Genomic DNA, 26,251 nt, shown 5'->3' with positions numbered 1-26,251 from the left:
AGTGTTTGGGTTTAGTGATATCTCAATCTTAAGTCCTAGAGGGATTTTGTGGTGTTTAAGCTTGAGGAAGTACACCACTAGTGCTTGCCCCATTGATTTCTGCGTTATTTCTTAATTTCAAGCAAGAACAGCTCTTTTGTTATAAGTTCAAATAAAGTTACTATTATTGCATGTCAAAGAAACACTTTATGATGTCTTGTACTGAATAAATCAACAGACCTTTGCTGACATATATACGAAAGAACTGACTCCATGAATGTCGAATGTACCACAGCAGATACTTCAGATATGAAAAACAGGCAAATTTGACCCTACTTTTAAATTTCATGCAATATTTTTCTTATTCAAAATTATAAGTCAAAATTTGTTATACAATGTAATGATTACCAGTCATTCAGCATTCATTTGATACCAAACTTACCTAAATATTCTACATATTTTGAAAGGTAAACCCACGTTTAGGAACTATTTTGTGTTAAATATGTACTATTTTCTGATATATGCTTTCTAACCGAGCCCGATCGGCGTGCTATGCTGCTAAGAAAATTAAAATTTACTTGACATGTTGTGACTTATAACTTGTTCTGCTAATCTGCTAAATTTTAGCATTGGGCCGAGTTTGATAGAGATTTGAGCAGACAAATTCCCGCAAGCTGTAATCTTGTAGTCATATTGTGGCGTTACCTTTGACTTTCATATCTAATGTTATTTAACAAAGGATGAAATGGACAGAAAAAATGGTGCAAAACTATATACGGGTATAACGGACGGTTAAAACACCTAGATTCCTGGAAACGTACTAATGTAACCGTACATTAATTCCAAACACGAACGTTTTCTAGTGTCCTGGGGGTTTCTATTACCGTAGTATGCATGAATGTGTGTTGACTTGTTTAGTTTTTTTTTAAATCTGCACTGATTTAAGAAAGCATATATCAATTAATGTTAGTAAGCCGAAACGTGAGTATTATACGACGAACGAATTCAGTTCATACAATTATTTGAGCAAAATAAAAACTATGTACAACAATAATACATTATTAGAAAATCTATCATAGTTCTTTTTAGAGAGACCATGATAGCTAACTAGTCAGTGATAGCCTAAGCCAAATTGGTCTGTATGTGTATGATCTGTTCAGAACACTTCAAAATTTTTATTTAAAGCTTGCTGTAGGAAAAAGCTTTTAATAGACTTAATTGTCTACTTTTATACGTCCTTTGATGTACATCTCAGTCTTTATCAACAGCCTTCTCATTTTATTATTAGATTTTTTTATATTGGATTGACAAGATATCATTTTTCAAGGACAAACATTAATCATATTAATTGTTAATCATATTAATGTTAAGGTAATTTGCTTTAAGGCAAGTTACTTAATAACTTAAAAGTAAACTCGACATTTCACCAAACCCCATTTGCTATTATGCTGTAAATTTACTGCATAATGATGTCTATTTCAATACCTCATGTTATTCCATTTCAAGAAACATTTATAAAGGTCTTTTAGGTTCTAAGGACCAGTTCAACATCAAAACTGCATGCCAAGATTGTCAAAGTATGCATATTTATAAATGGAAATGAAACAATATGGGGAGGATGTACACGAAAAAAAGTAACAGGAACAAAAAGAGAAAACAACTATTTATCATATATCGTTTTAATATGATGTTTGTATTGTCGTCCTTCCACTTAACTGTTGATGTGTTTAACAAGACCACAGTGATATTGAAAAAGACTATAGCTGTAGTAGTTTTTCGTATTTATCGATAACAAATGCAAATATTATTTGAATATTCCAAAATATTTGCTCAAATGATATTTTATTTGACTGTTAAAAGAACATATACATTTGATAATTTACATAGTTAATGAGTTTAAACTCCGTCTAATGAATCTTCCTAAACATTCTGTCATTTAGAATCTATTATAACTGAGTCTTGCATAAAGTTAGTATGAAACTTTTAACATTTATGAATTCTGGTTTTAACATCATGGAAAACAAAACAGATTAGAATTAAAAACCAATTGTTCAGAGAACAATTGAAGGTCTTTCCACCAAAAACAATGTATTTTAATATGAAAGTTGTAAAATTAAGTTTAAAATGTCATTTCAATCGTCAAATTAAAGTTTATTGTACGATGATTCCACAAATATATGGCTTCTATACAATATTTTTTAAATAAGGGTGATAATTTGTTACTTCCGGTTTGAAAAATGTTACTTCCGATAATATTTGAACATTCACTTGACACTGATTCAAAAAGTATCTGGTTCTATATACTTTTACATTAATAAAGTACAAAAAATAGCTACTTCCGGTTTACACAAAGTCACTTCTGGTTGTTTTTTCAAGGTTAAATGGTTTGATACCTTTTGCCAAAAGTCTCACGGCTTCTACATGTATACATATGAGGTAAAAGCAAAGGTCAAAATCTAGAACGTCAAATTAAGCTACGACCTTGAGATCAATTTCATGGTCATAAACCAAGGACCTCAAATCAAAATACCATAGGTCTTAATAATATTTGGTTTATGAGTTATATCACCTTTTAAATATAAGAGGGGAGAAAACTCCATTTTACGTTCAACGTACCCTTACAATCAAAATTTACGTGTTACAACATGTCGCAACTAACAATTTAGTAAAAGTAATTTGTTGATATGTTATACGATTTTTTGGGAATAAGTAAAAATAAGCCAAATTAAAAAATTAGAATATGACCTTGACCTCTGACCTTGACCTAATTTTCATTTTTTTTTACCAAGGATCTCAAATCAAAAGATACTAGGTCTCTATCACTTATGGTTTACAAGATAGAAATGCATATCAGTTATATCAAATGCATAAGGGGAAATAACTCTCATATGGAGTGTTCACATGCTTCGGTCAATATAGGACAAATCATGCGAAGGATATAACGAGCAATTTTATAAAATTTGTCGTAATTTTTTACGGTTGCGAAGGAGTAGTGGACACAAGGAAAACAGTGTTTGGAGAGATAACTCCTACAAAGAAAAGTATTCGGTTACGCAGTGTAAATTTCAAAAGCACATAAACTGTTCGATTTCATATACCATATATCTAAGCGACAAATTGCGAAACAAATATTTATTGCAAGAACAAAATTAGGCTGGAAAAATATAATCAGAAGAAAAGCAATAGGGCTTTCCACAGAAAAGTGGAAAGACCTAATTACTCATTGCAAATTATTAGTTAATGAATCCTCCCGATTTCAAACTTCACTAGTTCAATCACTCCTTTTATTCATCCTTGCTTTACAAAACATTAGAGTAATGTAATACAAAGTATGTTATTCCTGTTCTCCAGGTCCAAATCTGGTTAAACAAAACATGATCGTGTTCGTAGGCAATGATCAATTACTGATAATGAAATGTAAGCACCATTTAGAAAAAAGTAAAATAACAAAAAATATTGAACTGGATAACATACAGATTTGATGTTAATATAGTGCTTAGAGCATGAAGGATAATCATAAAAAAATTGTTGAAATTGAAAAAATATCAAAATGTTATTTGTATGAAACAAAAATTTATTATGATAGTCTTAAGGCGATGTTTATTTAAGTCTCACCTTTTGTAAAACATTTACATATAATAAATTCCATATAAATTAAGAGTTATGTGAGACTATATCATCTATTTATATAAATATATACATGAAATATAAAACATAAAGCATTCTAACAATATACATGTTAAGATTATTATAAAAATTCTCTTTCAACAAAATATCACAGCAGATTTTGGGAGTGTGAAAGTAAATTATTCCATAAAAAAATTAATTAATTTTCACGTTAAGCTGCACATAATAGGCAACTGAAAATCACATGATTCTTTTTTTCAATTCCGTCATGTTTACAATTTAGAAAAAACTCTTTCGATAAGTTCATACTTTCTCTTCTAAATTGCCTACATGTAAGCTTTGGACTTCATCTGCTTAAGTATTAACAAAATGGGCAATAATGCATACCTCTAAAAGACCTCGTTTGACATCACACAATTGGATTAAATTCTCTTTAACTTTAGCACATGACTGTACTTTATGGTGAAAAAATATTTTAATGTATTTAAAATTTTACTACTAATTTCCATTGATTGAAGCCTACAAAAAAACACAAATTTGTTAACAGTATCATAAAAAGTTAAATAACAAAAATACCGAACTCCAATGAAAATTCAAATCGGAAAGCCGCTTATAAAAAGAATAAATCAACAACTTAAACACATCAAACGAATGAATGACAATTATTATATTCCTGACTTGGTACAGGCATTTCCTAATGTAGGAATACGCGTTTTTTAAATCAAAGGCGGCAAAAGTTGATAATATCCAGTTTTCTCGTTTCAATAATATAAGATAAATGATCACAAGTTATACGATTAGACCTACATCATTTTGTTCAGCATGTAAACAATTTAGTTTACCAAGCTTTACAGTTAATATGCAAAGGAAATTAAACATATTGATATCATCTTCATTAAATGTACACCTTTCTAAGCAATTGGAGAACAAAAACAAACCGGGTTAAAGAATAACGTAATTGTTTTTTGTAATTCTCAACGATGTGTGACAATTCAAACCTTTGCCAATGCAAATCTGTGCATTATGTTTATGCGGCTACAATTTGTTTTGTTAAATCGATTAAATTAGAATCTAGAATGTAAAAATCGTGTATGGTCCAGTACATGTTTAATTCAATACCCAGAACACATAGTTATATAATTCTTTCAATTTGTCATTAAAGACAGATCTGGGAGCTCAACATATAAATCTCAAATCTCAAATAATATAACGTATTGAAGTTCTATTTATTTGTCACTGGAAAATAACGTATTTTTCAACCTTGATTTTAGATTTTCCAAGATTTTCATACTACATTGAACATTTATGACTAGTTAATGCTTTTTATGTTTTTCCCACATGAACGTTCATGAATTTTTATCCATTACGTGAAGCAAAGATTTCACTTTAGAAAAGTGTTAATTTTCCAACAAAAGGCCAAAAAAACTTTCCGTTTAATTTTTTTTTTTTAATCTCGAGATACTAATAAATGATACCATTATTAGATTTCTGTACTTTTTTACAATCGATATAGATACTTAACCTAGGTATCTAGTCATGTTATAGAAGATTTAGATCCGATGTGTATTCTTTTCTAAATTTGATTACTTTTTTAACAAAGTATGCCCCTTCAACCCTTAAATAATTTAGAAAATCAATTTATCGTATATGTTTTATCATTATTGTTTGCAACGAATGCATATTTCTTAGTAAATATGTTAGCTTTAAGAATACAGTATTTGGAATTGTAAGTTTTAAACTATTTGTTTGGTTATTTAAATCATAAAAATATCGTGAACCAATGCAACTCTATCTTGAAACATCGTATATATAATCCGATATCTATAATATGTTTCAAGCAATGACATAAATGTAGTAATTAAGACCTGAAGTATAAATGTAATTTTTTTTTGTACTGTACAATACAATTTTGACAGTAATGTCATTTATTGTTGGCCGTTGTAGCTTTGTAGTTTGTAATCTGGACATAATAGGTACTAAGGTGTATGATGTGACTTATTTTTCTTTATTTGAACTGAATATTTGATTTTCCATATTTGTACCACATATGTAACGCAACGCAAGCATAGTATTGTTAAAAATGTATACAAAATGTTTTTGAATATTCAGTGCAAACAATGAACAAATCCAAATGATGTACACAAGCGCCTGTGGATATTACCCAGCATGTTTCTGTTTCGATACATGTTATCAATTTCCAAAAAAGAATAACCCAATACACCTTTCTTGGAGCTGGTTTTAAGTTGCATGTAGATGTTACGTCCCGCTCCATCTGATGTTATAGGACTCACCATAGTTTTAAGATAAAGCACAAAAATAGCGACTACATCGATACCTTTTTCTTATGATGTAGTCATCATGTTCGTGTATGTATTTTGTTTCATGAATTATTGATACGCATTTTTCCTTCTATCGATTTCGTTAATCCTTCTACAAACTAAACAGCTATGTACTTTATATGTTACGAAAGTTCACTATTTTATGATTTTTCTGTTTTATAACTAATGCAATCAACGACATCTGTTAGAAATATGAGTGCATGACAACAATGCCAGTGCGTACGGAACGTGTTTTTGAAATCTCTATAACGTATTATGGTAAACTTTTTTGAAAGTATAATTCAAAACGTTTTAAAGTCCAAAAAAATCATATCACAGTGAATAGAAATATCAAACTAAGTCATCTAAGGCTGAATTTATGAAAATACAATTATCAATCAAATTATTTCTTTGATATAACTACTAATTCAGTCAACAATGCTGAATCATATGTTCTTATACTTTTTATTGTTGGTATACTATTAACAGCCGATAATATTGCATTTCTCACTAATCTTCTATAAAAAAAATACAAGGTAATGTTGTGAAGAAGAAGTTACAAGAAATAAAATTTTCAAGGCTAGCAAATTTCATCTATATATCAGTCAAAGCTTCCACTTGTTTTGCTGATCTGTAACATTGAAAAGTATCAGAACAAGGAAGTATACTTATTAAAATTAGACTTTTCTGAAGTCTTTTGTAATTTTGTCCTGTGTGCTGTAAACCTTATTTAAGTGCTAAATGCTAAGTTAAAAATAATCAAGATCACAGACAGGTTTTGCTTTATATAAACAGCTGCAGGTAACTAAGTATTTTGAGCTGAACTTCTAGTAACTGTAAGGAATTATTAGTGGCTTATGATTCATTATTGTTTTACTTGTACATGTCTTTTTGTTGACTATTATGTCATGTGTTCGTTAGTCTGTTCCCAGCCAAGAACTACAATGCCGTCAGTGCTTGTATTTATTTAGATCTTAATGTTGTGTCCTCACATTGGTGTTAATTATTGATCTTTGTTTACATTTCTTTGGTATACAATTATTAACTTATTCTTTCGCGTCTATATGATTAAGAACTTTGCATATTATTCAGACACTAACAAAAGTTATTGTTGATGACATTGTGATTACTAATATATGTGTTGTGCTTTTTCGTGTCTGGATTGATGTCTCACGGTACTTGTCCATCCCAATTCATGTATTTGGTTTTGATGTTATATTTGTTATTCTCGTGGGATTTTGTCTGATGCTTGGTCCGTTTCTGTGTGTGTAACATTTTAGTGTTGTGTCTTTAATGCGTTAATGCGTTTCCCTCGGTTTTAGTTTGTTACCCCGATTTTGTTTTTTGTCCATGGATTTATGAGTTTTGAACAGCGGTATACTACTGTTGCTTTATCATTGGCGTATAACCCTTATCTTCTAAGAATCTGGATCGTTTTGTTTGGCCTTTAGACTTGTTGTGTCGTGATTATGAATTGATGCCGCTAACTAAAAATTTGAGAGAATGTGATGGCAATTGGAGGGGATAAGAGGTTGACGCTGTGACCTTTATAGTAACCTTCGACATTGAAGTTATATTATTTAATTAAGCATGCAATAGGCTTTAGAGTAGGTGCAAAACTAGATATTGGTATTAAGGACTGTACAAACACACATATTTTTGATAACGTACCCATCTTATCTGTATATTGAACCCAAATAGAACTAGTTTTCCGATATACCACAGTATACCTTAATCTGTGTTTACTGGTTCAGCTTTCTTGGAACACTGCACTGATGACGGAAAACATATAACAATCGCTTAAATACTTGTAAATACTTGTGAACCGCTTAAATACTTGTAAACATTATACGAATTCAATTCATCCATTTGTTTTTTAAAATAAAAACTGTGAACAACAACAGTACATTGTCAGAAAATCTATTTTATATCTATCTATAGTTGAATAGCTTACTTACCGGGGATAGATTTAAGCCGAATTTATTCTATATTTATACGGGTTTTCAAAAATGCTAAAGACTGATCCAACTTTTTTTATTAACCAAGCTGTCAGGAGTAAAAAATGTTTAAAACTTACTTAATTGACTATTTTTATTCAACCTTTGGGGATCATCTTTGTTTATAATAGTCAACGTTGTCCTGTTTTAACGGATATTCATATAGTATTGACAAGATGTGTTTTGATTAATTCCCGGCAATCATTTCTCACGGGCAACAATTTCATGTCAATGTTTAATATAATTGATGTCTTTTGTCGTCAATTGTATCAATTTTCAGGTACTTTGCCTGTAAGCATATACTTTTATACCTTTAAACTAGAGAATTTTTGTACATACACTGTAAGGTTACTGTTAATGATGTCTACTTCCACAACATATTTTATTCCATACACATAAAGACTTCTTTATAAATGCTTGCTTACTTATTTCTTTCATTGTTTTCTGCAATAAAGATACTTTTTATATTCCTTTGAAATATTTATCGGTTTCCCCTTATTATTTATTACATCAGACTTTCGTAGATAAATATCTTGTTCTTAGGACCAATTTAATATCAAAAATGCATATCAAGTACGGCAAACAGAGGGACGAAAGATACCAGAGGGACAGTCAAACTCATAAATCGAAAATAAACTGACAACGCCATGGCTAAAAATGAAAAGGACAAACAGATAAACAATAGTACACATGACACAACATAGAAAACTAAAGAATAAGCAACACGAACCCCATCCCCAAAAAAACTACATGATTTTATTTGAAAAGAAAGAATAAGGACGGGAAAACATGCGAAAAAGACTCCGTAACAAAACAATGAAAGCAGCTAATAATATATATCGAAGGAATGTGGCGTTTGTGTTGTCGTTCTTCTACTTAACAGTTGCTCCAGTTCTCTTCAGGATGAGCTTATCAAATAACAGCAGCAATATTGAAAAAGGCCATTTTGATGTAACTATTTGTTATTTATTGATAACTGGTGAACATGTTATTTAAATATTCTGAGAAGATTCTCATGAAGAAATGTTATTCAAACTGTTGGTAAAACATACATTTGCTGTTATATACATATTTGTTAATTTACGTAGACAATAAATTTAAACTAGGTCTGATGAATCTTCTTACACGTTCTTTCATTCAGAATTTGATAGAACTGATTCTTGCATATAGTAAGTGTCAAACTTTTAACATTTATGAACTGATTTTTTTTCACAATGGAATACAAAAGTGTTATTCATTTTACATTGTAAAACATTAGCAAATAAATCTCCTCAATTTTAAACTTGACTAGTTCAATCACTCCGTTTATTCATCCTTGCTAAACTAAACATTAAGGTAATACAATTCACAGTGTGCTATTCCTGCGCATCAGATCCAATCTAGTTCAACATTAAATGATCATGTTCGTAAGCAAAGATCGATTATCAATTTGGGAATATCAGCACCATTGGGAATGTTAATTGTATGATCTAAACATTTATTATCACATGCAAAGGAAATATACATGTTGATACCATCTTAATTAAATTTACACCTTTCACAGAAACTAGAATACATAACCATGCCGGGTTAAAGAATTACGTAATTGGTTTTCTTACTTCTCGATGATGTATGACGATTCAATCCATGTCAATGCAAATATGTGCATATATTTCTTTAAGAGACACGCACTATATGCATACAAATAGAGGTTATTTTGTGAAATCAATTTATATAGACAGCTAGAACGTAAATACTCTGAATGGTTCGTTAAATGTTTTGTGCAATTTCCAGGGGACATAAAAATTCACACTTTATGTGGCGTTTGGATTATGTAAACGGGAAAATGCTTTGTTGGTAATAGAAAGCATAAAAGGTAAATAAACGTTTGATGCTGATCTACCATCAGAACATTGGCGCGATAAGAATTTCAAATGGAATGAAAATCTGGTAACTCATAGAAGGGTAGTAAAATATGAGCCATGAGATATAAAGAATCCCCCTTAAAATTACTTCATATCTGCCATTTAACTGATTCTATCAATTCAAAATTTCTAACATCAACGATTAATGCCGTGTGTGTGCAGTACGCAAATGTCTGCATCATTTAGTTTTATTAGTAGATTCAAACTATTGTTTTACTGTAGGCCTACTCGACTAAATATGAGATCTTCATCGCCCACACGCTGCCATAATGGCTACTATCGATTACATTTTAGCATATATAACATCAGAATGTTTGCGACGGAAGGCGAGCTAAACTTAATTTTTCATTTAGATAACTGCTCTTTATTGCCTTTTTACCAATTGTACCCTTTTAATTCCATAATTCAGTAATGGATTAATGTAGTATTAAGAACGACAACCTGATATAGAGTTCTTCTAATTGTAAATTCAACATGATTTTAAAAACAATATAATACCTTCGACTACTCCGATGCTATCGAACACATTTAAGTTAAATAAATCATTTTTAGTTTATGGGTAGAAAATCCTTTTATTCGTGTCTAAGACAAACTATATGAAGAGGAGAATAAGTAAAATATTCTGTCGATCCTAAATAAACTAAATATATATAAATAAGTATGTGCCTGTCCCAAGTCAGGAGCCTGTAATTCAGTGGTTGTCGTTTGTTTTTGTGTTACATATTTGTTTTTCGTTCATTTTTTTATATAAATAAGGCCGTTATTTTTCTCGTTTGAATTGTTTTACATTGTCTTATTGGGGCCTTTTATAGCTGACAATACGGTATGGGCTTTTCACATTGCTGAAGGCCGTACGGTGACCTATAGTTGTTAATGTTGTGTCATTTTGGTCTCTTGTGGACAGTTGTCTCATTGGCAATCATACCACATCTTCTTTTTTTATAGATACATATAAATGTATATTTGAGCATGATAGATATACATACAAACCCTATCGAAGGACAAATGTTGATGAACAGAGCTTTTGGTTAATTCATGGGATATTTGTTTTCGTCTACATTTACATAAACTTCCGACTTCTCAGCTTACCATTTTTATGAGCATTTCGAGGGACCTTATTTGTTTTAGGTTAAATTATATTTGTTCGATTGATGTTCAATTGTTTGCTTGCAATTTTTCTCAATTAGTGTGTTTATCTTTTGTTTTTATTGAAAGAAATTCAGAGTTCAAATACCTTTTGCTACTCATGTTTATTTAACCTACTTATAACAGCATCACAAGCCAATGTATACGAATGTATTCTAAATTACCATTTATTTTCGTCTAGCTTGATCTACCATAACTGCTGTGTTCTGTAATATTGAGATAAAGTGACCAATTAAAGCTACAGAGTGTTGTTTGTATAACCGAGACAAATTGCAAGGCTGGCATCCCTCTAAAACGTTAATGATAAAAAGTAAAAATCAACAGTCCATTCCTTGCATTTTGCAACACAAGGTTAGAAATCTTTAAAAGGTAAATTAGTCTGAAAGCCTTTTTTAATTTAATAGACATTCGTTGTTTTATTGCCTGTCAACGTTACATTATGTTGCAATTTATAACGTGGAGAAATATCGACGCAAACAAAAAAAGCCTTAGAACTTTGAGAAAAAGTCGTACAACTTTTATGGTAATTACAGAATCTGAGAACCTATCATGTTGGCAACTATCCATGTGTTTATCAAGTAATTTTCTTGCATCCGTAGAAATATTTTAATAGGCTATACATGAAAAGCTTCAAAGATTTAATTGAGGTAATTGATTAAGTAAAGTGTTGACCTGAAATCCTTATAAATGTGGGACAGATCATCATCGGATTAAAGATCCCGATTATGAAACGTTAGTGCAACGAACTTTTAAACATTATTACCAGACTATTTTCGAAAGCGAAAATAACCAACATGACGTGTTAACAATGCTTTGAACAATGGTTATTCAATAAAAAGCATAATGGTTTTTTTTGGTGTACGCACAACTAAGTTGGTAATATTGTTAAATATCAAACAGCGAATAAACGGAACTTGTTTTGAGTCCATTGAACTGAGAGTTTAAACTGTCGCATGTCGCGCTGTTATTGGTGGTAGGTTTTTGATAGATAAAAACTAAATGTACTGTAAAAATAAGAGATTTCTGAGAAGGTAATGATAAAGAGAAACAACATAAAAGAAAAATTAATGAATACAACGTCTTAATAGTCATATGAAAAAATCGAAAATTGGATTTCTGTAGGGAATCTATATAGCTTTTCAATGTAAGGACATAACAGTCCCATTAGTAAAATACACATGAAAGGCTTTTTCCTTTATTTACTTTTGAACATAATAATGATCAAAGTAATATGACTTTAAGAGTATACACTGTATTGTACCATGCTAGCGTTCTTTCTCTTGAAAAGTACATGTTTTGTGTATTCGCTGTGGTACTTTAAACGCATTTTATCAAACAAGAAGACTGACAATTGTTTTTAAATCAAGTTATAAAGGTAAGTTTTACTAGTACCATTGCGTTAGATAATATAACACAGTACACTAAATACATAAATTTGGAAAAGAACCTAATAACAGAACATGCCTGTAATATATTTGCATCAGAGCTTTTGCTGACTTCGAAAGCGTTTAGTCCTTCTTCTATATTGTGGGAGTATATTATTCAGCCTACACTCAAAACCGCTCTCAGTACACAATTCTATGATATAAGAAATGAGATTATTCGATGCCAATTGTAGAAGAAATAAAAGAGTTCTTGTGTAGATTTGGCTGCAATGTGAAACAAATAAGTTACATTAACTGTAATTATAAATATAAATGGCAAAAATAGTACTTGCAAAAAAAACATCTTCGGATATTTTAATTACGGATACATTAAAAATAAAAATTTTAACCCTACAATGTCTAATACAATTTCTATGATTACGAGTTAAACATTATATACACTTTTAGTTTTCTGTTTCTTTTCTCTAAAAAATAGAAACTAAACATGATACTATCAATAAAAAAACGTTGCAGACTATTTATACCATTAGTTTATAGTTTCTCTTTAATACACTTTAGTTTCGTGACAGAGTAACGATTGAGAATGTTTTATTTTTAAAAGCTGTGGTTGCTGAAAATTCTTCTAATAAAATGAACGTAGAAGTATAAATTACAAACTGATCATTTATAATTCTAGTGTAATCTAGTGTAATCTTTATATAACAACCATGAATTTTTCCCCATTTGCTAGAATTTGTGACATTTTGCTACGCGTCGCCGATAAGCCGATAACACTGCATTTCCAACCCTCGAATCAGCAACTCACAGTGGCAAGTCTTGTACAATACTGCAATACCTTATTTGCAGCTACGGGTTCTTCCATGGACAGCATTCTTTTTTGCCATGCTCTTTCATAATACCTTGTGTATATCGTTAACGCTTTACAAGATATAATATTTTTTTATGAGAAAGTTGTTACAAGAAAAAAAAAATTTCGACTTGATTTTTACCATTTATAGATATTGTTACTGTGGCAATGTTAAACTAAGACTGCAAAGTAAGATATTAATATAAACAAAACACAAGCCCAAGTGGACCTATACCCATTTGATACTGATAAAACACCAGGAAATTACATCCTACTGCTCACCATAGTTTGGTACATAGTGCGTTCTAAGATATATTATGACGATTTTCAGGCTAGTACTGATCTTAAAAATAAGAAGAAATCATATTTTGTGATCAAAGAAATCTTTTAGTAATTTGTCCATAATTCCTATTTCATAATTTTGAAAATTGTAAAAAAACATTAAGTAAAGATAAATTGAGTTACAAAATCGAATACAAGATAAGCATATTGAGCGGGAAGTAATCCTCTTAGTTCATATCTGATCATTAAACCTCACGAAAGAAAGTTCCAATGAAATATTAGTCTCTTTTGCTTCATTATTTTTTATTGCTTTTGATATGATTAGTAATTAGGCTTTAGTTCCTTGGTAAAATGGATACGTTTGAAGTGAAGATTATCTTGCTAAGAAAAAAAGATGGATTCCTGGTAATTAAGAATGTAGTTGATTTATGTTGACATTTGTTCAATATTCATACGGTTGAATGAAGGTTATATGATCTTTGATATTTGTTTTATCGCAAATTTATGCATTATGTTTTATAGCTTGATTTGATATTTTGAATAATGACATAAGGAGGTCTGTGTTACTGTGTATCAAGCGGAATTTCAAAACTAATTTTATTAATATCCTAACTGTAAAATAAAAAAGCAAAGAGGTAGAGCCAATTTAACCTTTGCAACTTTTTACTCACAAGGTCAAAATCATAAAATTGTCAGAAAACATCAATTTTACAAATTTACATAATGACAAAATGTTCCAGATGATAGAATTTTGATGCACATTTTGTGCATGCTTTTTCATATAAAATCTTTCATCGATTTGCATCTTTAACCTAAATTAATAAATCTGTTTATAGTTTAACTTCTATCAGAATTATGTTTCTGGTAATGATTTCCTTATCAATTTTTTATCAAATTTTATATAAATTTTGTCAGATTTTAGGTTTGGGCATTTTTATTTTTTTGGGGCTGTTGATAATTTGATAATTGGTTTCGAAATAAACCATTATACTTTTAGAACCCCAAAGTACACATATAGAGCTTTGATTCTTAGAATGTAGATCATATAATTTAAACGACTAGCAAATAATCCTTTTGTGGAATAAGTGTTTGGTAATTTTGCTTAGAGTTTGAATATTATAGGATTATTGCATGAATATTGTAGAATATTGTTCCGAGTAGAATTTTATATTGCAAGAGCTTGCGAGTGCAATATATGTTCTACGAGGGACAATATTCCCCAATATTCATGCAATATCCCTTTTTTTGTATAGCAATATAATATTTGAAAGTAAAAATTGGATTAAACTAAGATTTTTTTCGTTGATGATGTCATGAATTTTGAAGATTTACTGCACTAGTGCAATATTAGAATTTATTGCACGCTAACTTTTGGTTACTTACTGTGGGAAATATTATATTGCTATGCAATAAAACTTTTTGTCGTCATATGCTGAAATATTACCTTGTAGGAACACTTTGTATTTTCTTAATCGCTATAAATTCAAAATGAGTGACGAAGAAACTAATAATGGATAAGGAAGTAGATGTAACCAATTATTCAAGAAGACATATATATAAGTTATTGTCGTCTATGATTATCTGATAACAGTTTTTTTATTTATTAAAAATATGTTATTTTGTACGTTTGTCGCACGCGTTTTTCTGTTGATATAGAAAATGAAAAAGATTATCATGATATATCGATAGTTGAATGAACTAGAAAGTTAATGGGACTTAAATTATGTACACGTGGTTGAACCTTATGTATTTTAATCTTTAAGTCGGTTCCTTGTCTAGACAAGTGTGAGTAAAGAGACACAAATGTATTTAGTTTTTATGGAAATATATATAAAATAATTGAAAATAGTATGTTTGAACTATATAATTTGCAATTCCACAAAGTTTTAAGTACTTTCCGATGTTGACACTACAAGAGAAACAAATATAGGGAAAATTGGGTCAAACTCTAAATTAAATACTACCAGAGGTTAATCAAAGAAGAAGAAAAAGATTAAATACATGCAATAGTAGTATATCGCAGTTCAGTAGCCATAAATCGCATAAACCGAATCAAATCCGGATCACAAACCAAAACTGAAACAAAAAATCAAGAGTCGAAAGCAAATTGGCAATACCATGGCAAAATAACAACAAAAAACAAAATCACTAAAAAGAAAGTATCTTTACAAAACACAACGAATAAAACTAAATATTGAGCAATACGAAACCCACCGAAAACCAGTAGTCATCTTTGGTGCTCCGAGAGGTTCAGCATATTTTTTTTCCTTTTCATATGACAAGGACAAAGAAAACTTGATATAATTTAAGTCTAAACCACGAAAGAGATTCCAGATTTGGCGCATTAATATGTAGCACAGATCAACTTAATATTTTGGATCAACAATATTCCTATCTATCGCGTTACAAGAAATAGTTATAAAGAATTCGGATGCATACAATACAAATCATGACAAATCATGACAAGAAAAGCGGCTCCTCTGATTTTCAAGTTTTTCCTATTTAATACTTAATTTTCTGTCTTTCAATACTTTACTTTCTGTCTAAAAGCATTTGATTCCTCCCCCCTCCCGCGTAATCTTATATTACATCAGTCTCCAATCAGTTCCTCTGCTAATTTGACTCAAGATATTATTTGTATCTATATCATACGTTTGTAAATGAGGTCCAAACTTTGACGAATCCAGATCAAGATCAAAGATCAAATTGATGTATATTATCCCTGCAGCTATTAAGTATATTTCTCTCTGAAAAAGGAAATATCTGATTGGCAATGGGATAACTTTCTACCTGAGACCAAATGGCATAGATGTTTGGCACTACAAGTCATCGTACGGCCTTCAACAGTGAGACAACCCATTATGCATTGTACGTCATAAAAGGTCTCGACATCACAAAATGTAAGACAACTTAAATAAAAAAATCTACTGCCTTATTTATGTACAAAGCAATTAACGAAAAATATATGATATATAGAAACAACCAACCAATGAATTATAAACTCAGGCACATAAAGAATGCTTTTATGATTTTATAACTCAAAACGGAGAAAATTTATTAATTGAACTTCTTATATTACGTTCAATTTCTGGATTATGGTAAAAACATAATTTGACAGAAAAAATGTTTTATAAATTGATGATCAACTTGGGATTATTACTTATTTTCAATTATTAAATCCACAAATCAAAAAGCTTCAGGTTGCCGAAAGTCGGGCATGCAAGAGGATTTAGTCTAGGTACATCCGTTAATGTAATAAAGCTGTCTGAAAAAGAATCAAATTTAACATGACCACAAGGAACTACTTTAAATATTCCAAGACTTTTGAGTATACCCGTGACACAGTTATCATTTTTATTCATGTTACGAATGTAAACATATCAATATTTTGTCATATTTGTTACGATTTCAATGTTTGTCTTCTTGTTGATTTCGGAATTTTATGCTATTTTCACTTATATTCCAAGGTCATACCAAAAACATCACCTAAATTGAAATGTTAAATCAACAACCCTACCATCTTTTTTCTCAAGTAGAAATTTCAAACTAATTTGTATCTGGTGTAAGTAACATTTTATTTAATTTACCAAGTAATCCAGACATTCTGATTGAAAATGAGGACTGTAAATAAAAACAATTTAGTAGTTTAGACAGGAAGATACAAATAGCAAGCCCATAACACTAGAACTAATGGATCTTCCAATAACTAAATGTAATAAAATAGACAAATCCTTGTCAGAAAAGGTAATTGTTATGCCGCGAAAATGCAAGATATACTTTTATAAGGCTGGGCTAACCAAAACATGTAACTACTGAGCAAGAATACCAGAATTTCAATACAAGGACAAAAATAAATAAAAGACCGAATGTAATGCACTAGACATCTCTACTTAGGGTTACCCTGATTCACAAAAAAATATGGAGTATCTTGTTTGGCAGCTAGGCTGGGTTGGATGAGACCAAAATTATTCATCGTAACAAATCGGTCGAGGAAAACATTTTCTTACGCTATGCAGTTAAGTTAAAGAAAAAAACCTTCACATGGAACGCTCTAGTCAAAAGCTGTAAAACACGCCTGCTGTCGATTTGATATTAAATCCTCAAAGTGTTTTATCAAGCATTTACTGTCGTAGCTGTTTAGTCGGTTATTTTTTTAGCTGTTTGTGTAATTTTCAAAATTTCTTCAAGTTGAAAAAAAATTGAAACAACTGTGTTGTTAATAAATTGTGTTCATTTAACAATAAACAAGAATAATTTCCAATCTTACAATCTTCGACGGATTGTTTGGACTCTTACTGGCTTACAACCAACCTTGTTAAATCTCCTTATATAAACTCGTTCAAAAATAACCACTTACGGAGTCAGCTTGAAATATAATTATTGACGCATAACCATAGTATGAACTGAATGATGTTAGCGTTAATTTACAATTAAGTTTGTTTAATGTAAGACTTGTATGGTATCATGTTGGCTTCATCTCACATCAATGCCAGTTTTAGCTTTGAACATGCTGGTGTAATTGTTAATCAAATTATATTGACACTTGTATTGTAAATTTACAATACCGTAAGTACGTACTTGTTCATAAAGGAGTATTGATATTCCACCATAACCATTTATAAAAGGATGTTATTTTTTTCATTGAATTGTTTTGAGTATTTGCTATAACAATAAAATATCCCGTCGGTAATTGTCTTTAAACATTAACCATATGTTACTGGGAAAAAACATATTGAAAAGGTTAAGATACCACATATTTATCGTCGTACAACTCACACAATTATGAAACAATGTTTTGCAACATCTTTAAGCGCATAATATTATCATAAAATTTTACTTTTTGAGAGCAATGACATTCTTGAATTCTTATTTTTCAAGAACGTTGTTTGACAAAAATTGATACTTTTGATGTGATTTACGTCAATGTCAAACAGTTGATGGCATTATAAGAAAAGAATAACAAAAATATCATCTTTATGAACCATTCGAATAGCAAAAAGTAAAATTACAAAAAACGGAACTCCGAGGAAAATTCAAAACGGAAAGTCCGTTTAGCAACTGACTGCTTAAATAGCATTGCACCAAACAACATTTGGTATATGTTGTCAATACAAAAAAACAGTATTAGATCATTTTTCTTCGGTGTGTATGCTATTGGGATAATCCTTTTCACGAAAAAAAGTTTCTTTGCAATAGTTTGCATTGAGTGGTATTCAGGACAATTTGTTTTAGTACTATTTTCATGAAGGTAAATTGTGGAAATCAGCACATTCTGGTAATGTCATATAAGGATAAAATGTATCATTTAAGCATTTACTCAGTGGAATAAAAAATAAGTCAAAGGTTAATGGGGTCTCAGAATTCAAAGAATCTTCGCTTGGAATGGTATTAAATTTCTTTCACATTATATAATGAATTTAGATTCAATCTGCTTTTTAAATTTCTTTCCCATTACATAATGGATTTGGATTCAATCTGCTTTGGATTGGAAGAAAAGTTAGTTGCAGTTATATCAATGAATACAAACTAGAGTATCTAAAGGTTAATTACAAAATTTAATAGCTGATTGATAAATCAGTCATAAATTGATCTAGAAAGCAGGAAAGAGCTAAATGGTTTTAACCATCAAATTATTCAATACATTGCATTATCCTTTAAATCACCCGTATGAGTAACTTGGCTAACTGAGAATTCAGACAATAACAGTTGATGGTGCCACATTTTATTCACTGACAGCAAAATTCTCCGTAGAGTTTACATAACCAAGAATTTCATTGGGAAAATGAATTCCAGTCCAAATTGTTTTTGTCCGTCATATTTTGATTTATTTGCAAACATTCCATTTTGTTAATTTCTGTCCTCATCTAGTAAGATTTCATTATTAGTTATGTATAGACTAGGATATACAAAAGGATAAAACAAATAAAAACAAAAGGACATAAACGATGACAAGCTACCATGGTGTCCTTATTATAGAGAAGTTTTCTAAATAATGTTGATATGTTACCCAATTGATCTCAAAACGTCGATATTTAGGAAAATTAATTTAACTAAATTATTTTCAATACTTTTACATAACGTTATCAAAATCAAAAGGAATCAACACGATATACTTTTAGTTTATTCTTTCATGCAGTTCTCATTACCGAGCAAATGATGGCTTGGAACAATAGTTTATCGATAATTAGAATTGCCAGAATGAACCGCGAAAGAAGTGTTTTTTTGGTTTTCAAGCGTGGGATGAAATTCATAACGCAAAACAACCAAAATTAGTCTTTTCGGAACTTTTAGTATTTCTCATTTTTTTCTGAAATCATCCCAATTAAAATTCCAATGTTATACAACATAAATCTCTGAATGCAATTTAAAGTAAAATGATTTAATAATTTTTCAATACTGGCAGGAAAATACGGATGGTGTGTTATTAGAAATTTGCTGTTAGAAATATTAGGAAATTACTTAAAATAAGGAATATTTTTTCCTCATGCTCTGGTTCTTTGCCTGACTTTGGCTGAACTCTCTTTCTTTTTTGTTCTTCATACTTGAAAACGTTTCTTCGGGCATCACTGAAGATAATTTTTATGTCGATAAAGTCATCTGGTGCAGTGAAATTTGTACCGTTTATGAAATCTCAACATCTAAAGTATAAAGCGAAATACAGGTTTAACATCTCGAGTTATTTTTTAAAACAATATAACAACAATAAAAAAAAACTAATTTCATAAACTCAATACGAATCAAGTATTTTGTAAACACAATCATATTATATGATAGGCATTAGCTCAATGAAAAAGAATATATTGATAACAGTTATAACAGATAACTATATACAGAACAAAATGCTGATATTAAATCTACATTATAATATGAAATACATTTGATACAAGATATAAATTATCGTGTCAAAAATGAATTATATGTTATAATACTCATTTGCAAAAATCCTTCATTCAGCTGCCATTTTGATTTTTTCAGCATCGATTGTCGTCACACACTTTTACACTGTTTAACTGTATTGTTATAGAAGTTCATTCTCTATTACAAGCAATTTGGTTCCCACGGGGATGTTTAATTCGACAAACATTTATATTTGTGGCAACAGATAATATCCCTCCGTAAGCCGTGTTGTATCATATTGAAGATTCGTGCACATACAGATAAAATCGCCTTAGAAATTCTCTATGGAATTTCTGGAACATGTTACTCCATTTTTATACATGACAAGAATGACATTATTACTTAATCAAACCTTCGTCATATGTAAACGGTTATTTGTAGTAACAAAATATATATAAGGCGAACAATTTATCATTATCTAGCTAGTTTGGTTTGAAAAGAACACATTCACATAATCCAATCATCATTACAGAGAGGGTCTATTTGTCAATGTATGATATATTGGGAATTAACTGATTCTATATTGTTTAACAAGAATGTACTGTATGCGTATTGGGCGTATTGGAACTTCATTCAAACAGCAGTTTGCTAACATCTCCTTCAATTACTTTCCATTTTTAGGGTTATTTTTATGTTGCTTTATTTGTAGAGATATTTCACTTATATGTTTTGATATATAACGACAGGAACTGCATGAACACTAAAAAAACAAAACAAAAGTGTCGCGTTTTTCAATTCCTGAGAGCTACAGACTTAGCATAATATGTAGCATGAAGATTTTTAAATCAGGTTTATAGATTACGATTGCCTTGGAGTTATCCAAGTTGCTATTTTATGTCACTAACATTTGACAGAGCTTTCGTTCGAATGGCGGAGAGAGTAAATCTGAATTATGATGTAGTTAATAATACGCAAATGATAGTGGTAGCATGCACTGTGTCTTTATATATCGAATACAACATATATATCGACAACTTGTTGTGTGATAATGCTGCTTTCATGTATTACAATGATGAACAGTTCAATACAATAACATTAAAAACGGGAGAAGATATCTAGGTTGAGGTAAACATTAACTGTCGCAAGTTAGGAGCATGTTAACTAATAGTTATCGTTGGCTTACTGTCCTAAATGTTTTGTCTTGTTGGTTGCAATAATCAGTCCTTGGGTTCTCTCTTTTTTCCCCAGTTTCTGCTAAGATACCATATTAAATACTGTAAAAAACAATGGAAAGCTAAGGAACTGTCAAAAATTGAGGATAAATGACAATTGAATTAGATTGAACCAATAGTAAATATGTAACTGAGGAATTTAGAGTAGTACTTCGTTTTTCTTCGTGTTAACATTTTAAAGCAGACATATATCATATTTCAGGTTTAACATCGACAACGATACCAATGTACCTAGCGGAATGTGCCCCATCTCATGTGCGTGGAAGAATCGTATCAACAAATATTGCCATGGTAGCGTTTGGACAATTTATTGCAAATGTTGTTGATTGGATTTTTAGTCCGGATAAACTAAATGGATGGAGGTACGTATATTTAAGCAGGTGTTAACACTTATTAGATGTGTTTTTATTTTCATGTTATTCTGTCTGTAGAAACAATGATTTATATCTAATATATTTAGTTCTAATAAACCCGTCATATTCATGTGTCAATTTTATCACAACTTTGTCTATAAAACTAGTATTATTTTATAAAACTAGTATATATATGTTTCTGAAAACGACACAAAGGCACAAAAGCAATATTTTTGTAGTCTTCATGTACCCATCATTTTTTTTAATCGGATTTCGATTAATCGGTTTTCTTGTTTTCTTTATAAGATAATCCTTATCCCTTCATTTCAACATTTATACTTCTGTTTTTTAATGGTTTTGTTTTGTTTTGTTATTCGACTGGATCGGAAGGTACCATTGCCGGCGAACTGTCAATCCACTCTGTTCGGTATTGACACAATTAAAATTTACTGCAACTGTTGAAGGAACTTATTAGCTTTGTTTTGCTGTACTTTTAATGTTCATTGGTGTTTTAATTTTAACGACACATCTTGCTTTCAATGTTTTTCGCACGTGTAGAAGAAAATTCTATAAACACGTGTGTTTTGCGCTCTTAAATGGTACCTATCAAATGTCGTTTGACATAAAAAAAAAAACAAAAAAAAAACAAACAAAAAAACAAAAAAAAAAACATGTTTTTCAATATGTCTATTCCAGCACAGCATGTTTGACCTTTTTATAAACAATGATTATAATAGGAGAGCCAGACTTACGGAAATATCATCTTTTATCTTATATTATACCCATACATATAAGATCATATATAATCAGATTAAACTCAATTTAATGACAATATAATTCACTTTTGAGAGACACAATAATGATTATGGCAATTATTACCAGATACAGATATAAGAAATTGTGTTATCACCTTCGGTAGATAATACTGATAGCAGTTGATGCGATAGACACGGGTTAATGGTCGGTCACATCATTAAAGTATTAATCTAAACGAATAATATAACTTAATTTCAAATGAAAAATGACTATGGCTAATGTAGAATAATGGTAATATCTCTTAATTTTCTATATACCGAATGCGAATTAGCAAGAATGGTTACAGGTATAAATCAAATTACATGTACATACACCTACACGTTGCCTGTGCAATATTCATTGCAAGGACCTAGACATACGGAAATATTATTTGATATATGAAATACAAAATAACTGAAAAATAATTTGATGACATAAACAAGATAACTGATAGAATAGTAACCAAATACCGTCGAAGCAATTAGTCTCAACACCTTCAGTTGCAAACTCACAACAGTAAATCACATGAACGTGATTGAAAGAGCAGTCACGAAAAGAAAGACTTTAACAAATAAATTTCAAAGGAAAATGAAGAAACCGTCAGAATTCTGCACAATTTAAAATGTTGCCTTGAGATCCCAAGGATCATAACAGGGGAGGGGCAAATACACTATGTGAAATACTGGTATTTGTAATTATATAAAATTTCCATATTATCGCTAGACTCAAATATCAGTCTGGAGAGTATACTTAGAGTTTGGGTTAGTATACAGATAATTACAACTTGTGTAATGACTTGATCACTATTGGTTATCTTAAATTTTTGTAAATCAGATTGAAATCGGATAATATTAGCAACCATGTTAAAATAAAAAATGTCTTTAGTAAAGTGTTAATCTAGTTATTGAAATGTTTATAGAAATCACATTTTGTATATATTTTCATGAATTATTCTCTAGAATTTAGAGTCGATTTCTGTGTTCCAGACAGCACGATTGTTGCTACAAGCACATATAAATCTCATAGTTATATCATTATTTGATTTAGGTATATGTTAGGACTTGCTGGAATACCATCTTTTATTCAGTTTCTTGGCTTCGTGTTCATGCCTGAAAGTCCTCGTTGGCTTATCAAAAATAAATATGAAGAGAAAGCGAGAAGAGTATTACAGAGCATGAGAGGTCAACTTGACATCGAGGAGGAATTTCAAGCTATAAAAAGTAGCTTTAGAACAGAGGACAACGAGCAACAATCTTGTAAGTAATCATTATTGTTACACGACGTACCAACGCAACTTTTAGAATTGGAATTTCCTGATAATGGTGAGTTTATTCGAATTCTTGAAACATATGCTGTCAACAGTGCTGCGACCTGTAGTCCAGTCATTAAATGATACGTGACATTATCGAAGGATATTTTGCTCTGTGTGAAAACATTGTTCAATTTGGGGAATTGAATTATTGAACAGTTTCTTTGAAAACTTTTGCGTTTTGTGTGGCTGAAAGGACAGTAACTGTTTTCCCTGAAATGTATATGTCCTTTATTCAAATTATTATTCTTAAAGTCTATTGTTCTGTTCTCCAATTGTTATTTGTTTCGATTAAATGTGGTCATATTGTTTTAGGATTTAAATTAACGCGCGTCTGGCGTATATACTAAATTTAGTCCTGGTATTTATGATGAGTTTATTCATTAGAATGGCAAAATTGTAATTTTTGTAGATGCTAGTATTGTGATATTGTTTTGAAATCGGATTGTATAGAGACCGAGAGTAATTCATAATCGTTGATTTTGAATTTGATAAAGCTTTTATTTCAGTTTAAATGCATTTTAACAAAACTGATATGTTTAAGAATCTTGTTTTACTCGTCTTGGCTCTGAAACTTTGACTTGACTGTTCATTGTATGAATGGTCTATTGTTTGGTTATTCTCAGTTTTTTTTATCAACCAACCGTTCTTTAGCATGAACACATTGGACAGCCAGATTTTAATCTTTAAGAGAAGCTGTATATGACCACCATCGAATAATCTATATGAACACTAGAAGCGACATTTGATCTTAATATTCCGGCATCACATATCGGTATGAAGGGAAGTGATTGAGAGTGACATTAACACTAAATATGCCGTCATTATTGACAAAGCTTAGTATGACACTGAAATGATTTCTATTGTAGTTTTTATATTAAGTCATTGTCACTTAATTTATTCAAGAGTTACAAGTAAGTCTGAGTGTCGATGATGACAATTTTGATTTCGAGTGTATTCTAAAACATAAGGTCACACATTTAGCACAGTTATCTTTTAATGCGAGACAAGTTCATAAAAACTACAAAATACACACCTTGTAATACAAAGAAATAAACGAAAGTCAGCACATATCGCCAACACAAAAATATAGATACCTGACAGACAAACTCAAAACACCGGAAGTTAGGGATAAACTAATATATGCCATGGAAAGGTGAACAGATTTGCTTTGGTAGCAGCACCAGAATCTTTTACAATTTTTCACTTTCACAAAGGGGAAATAGGAATACATTTTTTGTTATTTTAAGTAGTGCGACTATGCGGATTATTTGAATTGATACAGAATTGATGCTCTAATCAATTGCAAATCCATGTTTCATTATGGATATAGTTACTACGAAATTACTGCTAAATCAAACATTGGGGGGAATGTCGATGTCAATATTCATACAAACTATCCTCAGCCATTCACTATAAATGTGATTCATTTAAATTTGATTGATTACTTAACAAGATTAATTGAAACAAGTTACTTTTTAATTACAGGTTCACATTTAAGACTGAAAAATAAGTCAGTTGATTTAACAAGTGCACGTCTTTTGTAACTACAGTATTCTGTGTTGATTGAATTAATTTTCATTTTGCATTACTTGAACGTTTTTCCAAATATATATCGCATAGTGAATTTACACACACCGGAAGTTCAATTACAAGTTTCCAGCTATCTGAAATTGCATTCTGAATGAGTTTAAATCCCACTATTAGGCAATCCCAGTATCTATTCATTGCCATTTATCCTTTAGGTTGTATCTTGATTTAGAATAACAACAAGCCTACACGACTTCAAAAATAAATGATATTCATTTCCGCCGAGTCCTAATTGTCCTTTTAATGTTCATGTTCGTATACACTTACCAGCTGTCGTCGTCAATTTATATATTTCACGAGACCAATATTGGACATTCATTTGCTTTGTCATGATTCTCGGATTAAAGTAGATGTTTGATATCATTTGAAGAAGTGTAAATCTCTCATGCTACCTAAACACATTGCTCTAACTACAATATAACTGGTCTTTGGCCTAACCTCAAATTTCCGCGTTTTTGATGGAGTATATAAATACCAATTCTAAAGTCTTTTTTCACTTAGTCGGTGATCTGTTTAAAGCAGGTCATGACACCATCGAGGGGGTGATCTCATAAACACAATGATGATTGTACCCCTAATTTTGAACATTTTTACCTATTATGTCTGTTAGTTTTGTTCACTTATTTTTGTCAATAATAGTAAAATTTTAA

At 30.4% G+C, this 26,251-nt stretch overlaps 1 protein-coding gene across 1 annotated transcript in view; it reads left to right on the top strand.

Moving 5' to 3' along the window:
* The window catches only part of LOC139482578 (proton myo-inositol cotransporter-like), a 70,080-nt gene that overhangs the window by 29,624 nt on the left and 14,205 nt on the right, over positions 1–26,251 (top strand). Inside the window, exons 2-3 of the mRNA XM_071266495.1 lie at positions 21,757–21,916; positions 23,750–23,958. Of these exons, the coding sequence (XP_071122596.1) occupies positions 21,757–21,916; positions 23,750–23,958 (369 nt within the window). The remainder of the gene's footprint in view (positions 1–21,756; positions 21,917–23,749; positions 23,959–26,251) is intronic.

The sequence above is a fragment of the Mytilus edulis genome, chromosome 1 (assembly GCF_963676685.1).
Source record: "Mytilus edulis chromosome 1, xbMytEdul2.2, whole genome shotgun sequence".
In the NCBI taxonomy this organism is placed as follows: domain Eukaryota; kingdom Metazoa; phylum Mollusca; class Bivalvia; order Mytilida; family Mytilidae; genus Mytilus; species Mytilus edulis.
Note: the sequence above shows the minus strand (reverse complement) of the source record. Positions and strands in the feature narration are given on the sequence as shown.